The sequence below is a fragment of the Solanum pennellii genome, chromosome 7, assembly GCF_001406875.1.
Source record: "Solanum pennellii chromosome 7, SPENNV200".
Taxonomy (NCBI): domain Eukaryota; kingdom Viridiplantae; phylum Streptophyta; class Magnoliopsida; order Solanales; family Solanaceae; genus Solanum; species Solanum pennellii.
Genome location: NC_028643.1, coordinates 74,549,125 through 74,560,244, shown reverse-complemented (window position 1 = coordinate 74,560,244; position 11,120 = coordinate 74,549,125). Strand labels below are relative to the sequence as shown.

Below are 11,120 nucleotides of genomic sequence, written 5' to 3'. Positions count from 1 at the left end.
TATAATACTATACATGTTCTACGCCAATAATTATATAAAGTCAAAATAAGTAATATCTAGTTAATTATAATCTAGACACGAACTTCTTTATATAAATAGAGAATATATTTAACTTAAAAGGTACAAGAAGAGAATACATTTTAAAAGAACGTTTAAAACTAATATGAAAATCACTTACAAATGGTCATCGCTATAATCACTTTACCTAAAATAGTACAAACAATTCATTATTTTGTTATAATTCATATAACGTGATAAAAAATATTGTTTACAATTAATCAATCAATCAATCATAATGTCTTCGATCCAAATACAATAATAATGCTATTGCCCTCAATAATCCTACAAAGATTGATGACAACTTTTCTTTAGCAGTCTATGACTATGATCAAAAAGGAAATCAAAAAAGAAGAAAGAGATGATATACCAAAAATGAGAAAATGGATCTTAATTTATAAGAGAGAATTGACACATTAACATACTTTAGCAAGAAGATCAGATGAGATTTGTAAGTTAATTTTCATTTCTAGGTGACTTTAAATAGAAAAATCTTAGGTGAGGGGAGATGAAAGGAAACAAAATAAAAAAGACCTATCAGTTTCCTACTTAATTATGTAACATTTAGTCTTCACCTTTAATTCATTGAACAATATCAATAAGAGTCTTTTGTCTTCTTGATAATAATTGTTTCTAACGATTTAATATTAATTCACCATCAACATAAATAAATTGTAACCGAAAGAATTTGATAAACTTGATATTGCTTAATGTGTAACTCTCCCTTATAGTAATTAAAATTTACTATTTAATATTCAATTAACAATTTATTAGAATCTCTTAGCTTGCCCTCAAAAGATAATTAATCATTTTAATTTTGCAAATGCATATCTAGACATCACAAGGCGTCCATACTATGTCTCGTGGACACCCAACATTGACGTGACACATAAATTTACAAGTGTTTAGATGATCATTATTGTAAGTTAAAGTGTTCAACTGAAACAATGAAGATGGATTAAGCTGTCTGGATATACATCCTCAAAGTTAGAGTGTTCTATTTATCAGCTGAGTCTAAGTTAAAGTGTCAATTTATTATGATTATGACTAATATAAAAGTAGGTACTTTTAATTAATTTTTCATATTTATAAGGAAAAAAAAAGTACTTGAGAGAAGCCTTTTTATTAACTTCATATGGAGTACTTATCACTTGTGGGAGTAGAGATGATAGCAACAATTTGTGTTGCAATTTTGTTAGTAATATACACATGGAAAATGTTGAATTGCGCATGGTTTAGGCCAAAGAAAGTTGAGAAATACTTAAGAAAAAGTGGTCTTAAGGGAAATCCATACAAATTACTCTATGGAGATTTGAAGGAACTCACAAATAAACTCAATGAAGCCAAATCTAAGCCTATCAGTTTCTCTGGTGATGTACCTCAAAGGCTCATCCCTTTTTTCTGTGACTCCATCAACAAAAATGGTAAGTACAACAATCTACCAAGTTTGTTTAATCAGATTCTTTTTCATGGACCAATCGCATAGTTTTTGATTTTATATACGACTTGAATTCAGGATCTTTGCCTGATCTGATATCATGTTTAAATGTGTGAAGATAGTCCACTAGCGGCCATTTCTAGCTCGAATAATGTAATTTTGGGAGGAGTTCCGCAGTTCGTCTTTAGAACATGTGATGCTAGGTTGGGGTTTGGTGAACCAACTAGTCGCTCCTCTAGTTGAAGTACCGTGACATAGTATAATTGAGTTTACGAATTCCGTATTCTTGAAAAAGCAGATTATTGAGTTCTTGATAAACTATTTATACGTATTAAATAGATTTTTAAACACAGATACAGAGTTTGAACTAAAGCTAGTACTAGTTTTGTTGAAACCGGTAGGCGATATGATCACTTACAATCTGTTTTAGTATAAGCTTTGCTTTTTTTACTAACACAAAACTGATAAATACTCTGCAGGTAAAAATTCTTTTGCCTGGCTAGGCCCCAAGCCTATAGTATTCATCACAGAACCTTCACTTATAAAGAAAATTTTCGAAAAACATTATGTATATCACAAGAATAAGCATTCTAATCCATTCGCGAAGTTATTGGTTCAAGGTCTCGTTACCCTAGAGGAACAGAAATGGGCTAAGCATAGAAAAATCATCAATCCCGCCTTCCATTTTGAGAAACTAAAGGTTTATACATACTACTATATCTTTTTGTTTTTGCGTATAGCTAGTATATAGAACTCAGTGATCATGAATGAAATTAACTTTGTCTACGTAACAGCATATGGTTCCAGCATTTTATCAGAGTTGTAGCGAAATGCTAAGGAAATGGGAGGAGGCTGTTCCAAAGGAAACATCAGTCGAGCTCGATGTATGGCCACATTTTCAACTAATGACCGGTGATGTCATTTCTCGAACTGCATTTGGGAGTAGCTATGAAGAAGGGAGAATCGTATTTGAACTTCAAAAAGAACAAGCTGAGTATGTAATGGAACAAATTTTTTCGATTTATATACCAGGGTCGAGGTACGTACAATATTAAACTATTTGATCAAATTTCTTGTTCATACTTCATAGCATAGAGAAATTACTTAGATTTGTATTGTAAGGTTCTTGCCTAGTAAGAAGAAGAAAAGAATGGTGGAAATCGAAAAGGAAATACAAACGACAATTAGGCGTATCATTGAGAAAAGATTGATGACGATGAAAGCAGGGGAGACTAGTAATAATAATGAAGATTTATTAGGCATATTACTTGAATCCAATACGAAAGAAATTGAACAACATGGAAACAAAGATTTCGGAATGACGACAACAGAAGTAATCGACGAGTGCAAATTATTCTATTTTGCTGGGCAAGATACCACTTCAGTGTTGCTCGTATGGACGATGATTTTACTGTGCCAACATCCAGAGTGGCAAGTACGTGCCAGAGAGGAGGTTTTGAATGTATTCGGAAATGAAAAACCAGATTTTGAAGGACTAAGTCGCCTCAAAATTGTAAGTACGTTTAACAATTTCTCTCATTAGTGCACTAATTCTAATGCCAACTTATGTTATACATGTTTGTTTTCCTTAGGTGACAATGATCTTGTACGAGACGTTAAGGCTGTTCCCCCCAGCACTGTTATATGGTAGAACGAACAAAGATGAAGTCAAATTGGGTGAGCTGAGTCTGCCAGCTGAAGTACTACTCATTATACCCGCAATCTTAGTACATTATAACAAGGAATTATGGGGTGAAGACGCGAAGGAATTCAAACCAGAAAGATTCAGTGAAGGAGTGTCAAAGGCAACAAACGGACAAGTCTCGTTTATTCCATTTGGTTGGGGACCCCGAATTTGCATCGGACAAAACTTTGTAATGATGGAAGCAAAGATGACAATAGCAATGATACTACAAAAGTTCTCCTTTGAACTCTCTCCATCATATACACATGCTCCAGTTGCAGTAGTGTCTATTCATCCTCAGTATGGTGCTCCTCTGCTTATGCGCAACCTTTAAGACGATATTTACGTCATTTGCATTGTACGTTGATCTACATGCATCATTCAAATAATCGATACTAAATTGTTGTGTGATCGCGGAAGTCATGCTTCAAATTTAGCTTTTGATTGATTTTTATAGGACAAAAATAATTATTTAAAATGTGCTTTTAATTTGGCTTCAAAATCACATTTATGCCCTTCAACTTTGGATGTGCACAAATAGACACTTAAATTTGTATAAAGTTGAACAAATAGACATGCATGTCATTTTTTGTCCTACGTGGTGTCCTACTTGTATTGTGTCATGTAGGACTCATGTCTTTATTTATTTAAAAGTTGGATAGTTAAAGTGTCTGTTTGTGCATTATGAAAGTTGGAGGTCAAAGTTAAAATTTGAAATCAAGTTTAGAGTCCAATATATGTATCATATATTATTATAAGTGGGAAGCTTCTAACCTCAAAGTTGAATTACCATTTTACCCTTAGTTTACCTCTAAAATAAATTAATATTAATATCTATTTAATTAATTAAATATTAAGTAAAAGTTATATTTAAATTCATGCATCAAATAAGATCTTAATGCATCATATATTCATGTACTAATTAAATGTAGATATTGAAGAGTCTAATAACCTTTCAACTTATATTTCTAAGATAAGTGGGGGTAATGAAGGGTCTATCAAACACACTCACACCACATTATATATATTCCTTATTTTATTCAAGTTTGTAATCATCTTGCATACTAGAGTAGGTTAGTCTACATCCCTTGTAAAATTTTCATTACCAGTTTGTAATTATAAGAATTCTTACTATTTTATTTATTTGTATCCTTTAAAATTTCATACATATTCATCTTCTTTTTGTTGAGAAATATGTAAACTATGATAGTTACAAGATGAATATACTTCAACATGAAGTTGTAAGTAAATATTTATTTTTCACATCTCCATCGTTTTGAGTTTTTAAATATAACTTTGTAGTTGATTATTGTATTTTTGTATTCATCCTTTCTTCTATTTTAAGATATATATAGTAAAGCTAATTACATTTTTTGTATTTATCATTAATTATTTTGAGGGTAAACATGCTAAATCCCATAGAATAATGATTATGTATTTTTCATTGTTTGATAATCATTTATTTTTTTAAACCCACATATTTGTACTTTTTCCTTTTTATATGTAATCTCAAATGTCCAAAAAATTCATGTACTTAACTGTTATAGAGAGGTACAAAATAAGTGCAAAAGTAAAAATAAAATAAAAAATAATGTATAGTAAAAAATGACTAAATGATACATTGAATAATATTATTTTAGAATTCACTTATATATATATATATATATATATATCAAGAAATACAGTTTATCTTTATTCTTAACATATTCATGCCTTCTTTTCTGTTTGTCTTATTTATTATTATATATGATTATAGTTTTTTATGCATATGATATGTTTCGTCTAGAGTAAGTCATGTTTTGTCTAGAATAAGTCTACTTTTAACAAAATGTAATTCAATCAGTATGAAAATATTTTTGTCTATATATTTAAATGTGATGTCTTTTTTTATGGATGTCATGTCTTTATTTATTCTTTTTTTCGTTTGAAATTTTAATTTTTTCTATAAATTTGATGGTATACGGCCCAAACATTTTGTAATATTTTTCTTTATACGTATCTTTTTTATAGACAATTTCTTTTTTGATTATTAAAACTTATGTTTAATAATTAAAATATAGTAATTCCTCTGATAAAATAAATGTTCATTTTTCATGAAGTATTTAATATATCAGACCTCCAACATCTAACACAAGATTTTCATGTTATACTTTGTACAAAGTTAAATTCTTATGTTAAACTTACATATGAAAGGACTTAGATTTGAACTTAGCTATATAAATTAAAATTTTCTAATATCAATTAGGGGACAAACGTGCGATGCACGTTCCGAGAACTAGTTATGCAAAAAATGTGAGGAGGATTAAATATTAGATATAGTTAACTAAGTTATCTCTATTTATTAAAGGGAAAATGCACAAATATCTCTCTATACTATGACCGAAATTTCAGAGACACAGTTTAACTATTCTAAGGTCTTGTTACCCCCCCTGAACTTATTTTTTTGGTAATTTTGTGCACCTTTTTAGCTTATGTGACATCCAAATATCTCCCACGTGTCTCAATTGCGTGGAGTCACGGAGTGTGCCACGTAAGACAAAGGTGTACAAATTTACAAAATAAAATATGTTCAGCGAGGTAATAGGACCTTAGTTTAGTTAAGGTGTGTCTCTGAATTTTGATCATAGTCTAAGGGGGTACTTGTACATTTTTCCTTTATTAAATGTTTTTTGAGAGTCCCGTTTTAGACACGATTTTGGGACCATCCCCGAAAAATGCAATTTTGGTGTCAAAATGATCATATTGACGTTATGATTCTATTTTTGATAATGTGGCAGTGCTCCGAGATCGTATTCTCACACTAGAACCCTTCTATAAGATGATCAAGGTCAGTAGCCGGTGCACCCCTTAGGGGGATCTCACTGATCAACTTCCTTACAAATTAGGGGTTTAATCCCCATTGATACACACACATGTTAGACTCTTTTCGTTTAAAATATGCCTAGAATCTCATTCGACGTTGAATGTTCTCAAGGGGAGATCAGAAGAAGTACCTTTTTAGTGCAACGGTGTAATTGGAAACAATTACTATATTTTGTTTTGAATTCTAAAGCAACGGTGTAATTCTTTGCTCGTTTTGATTCATTATAGCGGAGAATGGGATACAAACAATTGGTTTGTGGATCATTCCAAGGAAGGGGTGATTATCAATACAGATGTCCATTCCAATGGATTGATTCAATTGATTTTGAAATCACCTGAATATCAATATTTTCATCAATATTGCCGATGTTGATATGTAACAATATGGCATTGCGAGTATACATAGAATTCTTGAGAAAAGGATAACTTCTAAAACTGCCCATTGTATTGTTTAAGTCTTGTCATAGATCAATAGGAACCACTGATATACCAAGTTTAAACTAATTCACCCACAAAAGAGAAGTGAACAACAGCAATAACATTACAAACCTACAAAGTTGAAATAGGAAAAGAGCGATATCAGCCATATACCGACTAGTTTATTAGTTTTCGATCTGAAATACGGAGAACACAACACCATTAATCTTAAATATCAGCAACATCCATTTCAAAGTTTGCGCATAAGCAAAGGAGCACCATACTGTGGTTGAGTAGAAACTATTGCAAATGGAGCATGTGTATAAGACGGAGAGAGTTCGAAGGAGAAATTTTGTAGTATCATTGCTATTGCCATCTTTGCTTCCATCATTGCAAAGTTTAGTCCGATGCAAATTCGAGGTCCCCGGCCAAATGGAAAAAACGATGCCTGTCCTTTTGTTGCCTTTGACACTCCTTCACTGAATCTTTCTGGTTTGAATTCGTTCGCGTCTTCACCCCATAATTCCTTGTCATAATGAATTAATACTGTGGGTATAAAGAGTAGCACTCCAGCTGGTAGACTCAGCTCCCCTAATTTGACTTCATCTTTAATCCTTCTACGAAACATTGCTACTGGGGGGAATACCCTTAACGTCTCGTTCAAGATCATTGTCACCTAAGGAAAGAAAAATGTATCGCATAAGTTGGAAGTGATATTAGTTCACTACTTATAAAATTTAGGTGTCATGCCTTTCCGAGATATTTTAGTCGTCTCTAACTAATTAATTGCCCCTATGTGACTGAAATAGGACGATAGAAAATGTGGTCTATTTGATCTCAGTTGGAATAATTTCGCATTAATCATGGACAATACGATTTAACAGCTACTTATTTAATCCTAATTTATAGTGTTCTTCATCGTTGAAGTTTGATCTATTTTTAAATTGTCTTACATAACGAACATGTGGAAAGTACTTACAATATGGAGGCGATTTAGTCCTTCCAAATTTGGTTTTTCATTTCCCAAGACCTGCAAAACCTCTTCTCTGGCACGTACTTGCCACTCTGGGTGTAGGCACAGCAAAATCATCGTCCAGACGAGCAACACTGAATTGCCCTCTTGTCCAGCAAAATAGAACAACTTGCACTCTTCAATCAACTCAGTTGTTGTCATTCCGAAATCCTTGTTTCCGTGTTGTTTAATTTCTTTCATATTGGATTCAAGTAATATGCCTAATAAGTCATTTTTACTAGCCTCCCCTGCTTCCATTGCCCTCAATCTTTTGTCGATGATATGCCTAATCGTTGTTTGGATTTGCTTTTCGATTTCCAGCATTCTTTTGTTCCTTTTAGTAGGCAAGAACCTAACAAAACAAATGTAAAAAGTCATTTAGGACAAAGTAATGAACATGTGATATTCCATATTATGTAGAAATAAGTCGTTATACCTTGATCCTGGTATATAAACTGAATGAGTCATGTCAATTACATACTCAGCTTGTTCTCTCTGAAGTTCAAATACTTTTCTCCCTTCTTCATAGCAACTCCCAAATGAGGTTCGAGAAATGACTTCACCTGTCATTAATTGAATGTCTGGCCATACATCGAGCTCGACTGATGTTCCCTTTGGAATAATCTCCTTCCATTTGCTTATCATTTCACTACAACTTTGATAAAACGCTGGCAACATATGCTGTACAAAACAAATTAATCGCAAAAACCAGTACTAGTTATCAGTAATAGAGCTTCATGTTCGCGTAATAAGACTATGAAGTAAATAAAAATAACCTTAAACTTCTCAAAATGGAAAGCAGGATTGATGATTTTTCGATGTTTGGTCCATTTGTCTTCCTCAAGAAACGCAAGACCTTTAGCGAATGAGTTGGCAAATGGATTGGGATGAGGTATCTTTTGATACGCATAATTCTTTGTGAAGATCTCTTTTACATGTTCAGGATCTGTGATCAACACTGCTGGATTTGGGCCTAGCCACACAAAAGACCTTTTACCTGAGAGTAATCCGTTTTCGATTAGGAATATAAATAGACGCTCAAATTTGATCAAGTAAGATCGATTTAAGGACAACGAAACATACCATTTTTGTTGATGGAATCAAGGAAAAAAGGGATGAGCCTTTGAGCTATATCATCAGAGAAATTGATGGGCTTAGATCTAGCTTCATTCACTTTATTTGTGATTTCGTTCAAATCGCCATAGAATAGTTTGTATGGATTTCCCTTAAGACCACTCTTTCTTAAGTATTTTTCAAGTTTCTTTGGCCTAAACCATGCCCAATTCAACACTCTCCATGTATATACCAACAAAGTCACAACACAAATTGCTTCTATAATTCTGTTGTAAGAAATCTCCATGAAGTTAATAAGACTCTTCTTTCTACCTACTCTTCTATATGAAGTAAGCTAATATATATATATTGGATACAATTTCTCTCCATTTTATCCTATTAATTTTTTGGATAGGGGCACATGACATACGTTACATTTAATTGACTAAAGAAAATATGATTTAAATGATAAATAAATTGTATATTTAGTTCAAAAAATTATTGTAATCCCACAATATTATTAGCAATATTTATCTTATCATAAATATAGTCAAAAAAAAAAAAAAGAAAGAAAGACAAATGTAATACATTTATTTGTATTCTTCATCCAAAACATGAAGGCTAGACTTATTCATCAAAGGCACAATTTTCTATGGTGAAAAAACTACTTCCAATATACGTTTTTAGTCTCAAAACAAGTGTGTCAATTTGGCTTGTTTCACATCTCAAAACAAGTGCGTCGGTTTGGCTTGTTTCACGCTTATTAAAAAAATTAGAAAAAATGACAATAAAAGGTATAGGCATAATACATAAATATGCCCTTTAACTTGGTTTCGAATTACATTTATACCCTTCAATTTTGGGTGTGCAAAGTAGACAGTTAAACTTGTATAAAGTTGAACAAATAGACACGCATGTCCTACATGTCATCCAACATGTCATTTTTTGTCCTACGTGGTCTCTTACGTGTATTTTGCCGTGTAGGACTCATGTGTTTATTTATTTAAAAGTTGGATAGTTAAAGTGTTTGTTTGTGCATTAGGAAAGTTGGAGGTCAAAATTAAAATTTGAACCCAAATTTAGTGTTCAATATATGTATTATGTCAAAAGTATAGTTTGCTAAGTTGCCCCTATTTATCATATGTTTTTTGAGAGTCGAGTACTATTAAGCACTAACAATTACTATTTTTTGTTCTGAATTCTAAAGCAATTCTTGTTTTGAACAATTTTTAATATTTTTTTTGCTAAAAGCAACACTCATTTAGGGACGGTGAGGCTAAAATCTAAAGCCATGGCTTCTTTAAATAAGCTTGGAAGTTTTGGAGATTATGTTGTGTTCTATTTTCCAGTGGTTGTGGTCAGGGACGGAGCCAAATAAGGCTCTCTAAAAACCTTCCGTGAAAAATCTATTGTTTAGGCATAGTTAAAAAAAAATTATGTATAAATAATAGATATTGAACCCATTTGATTTCTTCATATATTTTTTATGTAATTAGTTTCACCTTATGAACGGAGAATTTCCACTTCAAAGTTTGCGCATAACATTTTGCATAGTAACTCAAACTTTCAACTGCGATAGGAAGAACAATAAATGGATTGGAATTTTGTCTAGTATTTCCATAAATGAATCTAGCAAAGTTTCTGCGAGGGTTAAACATTGTTAAATCTTTTAATGGTTGTGATATTTTTCAGTTTTGACTATTTTTTCGTTGTGAATTTTGTTGTTACAATTCATCTTTATATTATTAAGAATTGGCTTGTAAAATAAAAAGAGAATCAAAAAATAAAATAGAATATCTATATTATGAAAAATTAGATGAAGATGTATACAGTACAATTGCATTTCGTTATTATTAATTAGTGTTATGATAGTAATATACTCTCAAGTTTATGATCATTAAGATTTCTTGTTTCCTCCGTTGACTCAACTGTCTTAGACATTACTATTTCATATACATTACTATTCATAATCATTGGCACTCCGATTGCATTATGTGCGTAGTTTCGATAAAATTTTGGAACTTGCCGAATGATGAAAAGTATGTTATTCTTAAAATTTAGTCATAACACTATTAAAACTCCAAAACGCTTTTCAATAAAATTAGTAGCATAAAATTAACTTTTAACGACAACTCTTAAATATATACCCATATATGCAACATTATTAACAATTTAGATTTACTTTTTTTGTTTTTAGATACTACTTATTTTCAATTTAGTATTCTTGAAAGACATAAACTCCTTAACTTCATATAGTAATATTATTACAATATTACTTATAAAAATAAGAATTAATTCTCTAGATCTCTTCCCTCAGTTGGTGTCATTTGTTTTCAAATACATTATCTTGGATTTTGTTGTAAAAATTTTCTTTATTATTATCCAGATTTGAGCTGTTTCAGTTAAGGTTGTAAAATATTTCTGTTTAAAAGTAGATAATTTGTTTTCTTTATTTTTTTTATAAAGTTTGTAACTTTTTATTTATAATTTTTAATATTGTTTAAAATAAAATTAAAATAATAAAATTCAATTTTTTTTGAATTCATGGTGGGGTAAACATCTTATTGCTGAGCTGTATGCCTTGGTCAACTGCGATT

At 31.3% G+C, this 11,120-nt stretch overlaps 2 protein-coding genes across 2 annotated transcripts; one reads left to right on the top strand and one right to left on the bottom strand.

The window, feature by feature from the left end:
• The first annotated feature begins 1,162 nt into the window (after positions 1-1,162).
• LOC107026151 (cytochrome P450 CYP72A219-like) lies at positions 1,163-3,672 on the top strand. The gene is made up of 5 exons (XM_015227017.2): positions 1,163-1,481; positions 1,975-2,195; positions 2,290-2,534; positions 2,618-3,008; positions 3,088-3,672. The coding sequence occupies exons 1-5, from the start codon at positions 1,193-1,195 to the stop codon at positions 3,511-3,513; spliced, it is 1,572 nt and encodes a 523-aa protein (XP_015082503.1). The 5' UTR covers positions 1,163-1,192; the 3' UTR covers positions 3,514-3,672.
• A 2,932-nt stretch (positions 3,673-6,604) lies between these two features.
• Positions 6,605-8,834, bottom strand: LOC107026154 (cytochrome P450 CYP72A219-like). Its single transcript, XM_015227020.2, has 5 exons — positions 8,554-8,834; positions 8,247-8,467; positions 7,907-8,151; positions 7,438-7,822; positions 6,605-7,134 (listed from the first exon to the last, which is right to left on the bottom strand). The coding sequence occupies exons 1-5, from the start codon at positions 8,828-8,830 to the stop codon at positions 6,709-6,711; spliced, it is 1,554 nt and encodes a 517-aa protein (XP_015082506.1). The 5' UTR covers positions 8,831-8,834; the 3' UTR covers positions 6,605-6,708.
• Between the last annotated feature and the right edge of the window lie 2,286 nt (positions 8,835-11,120).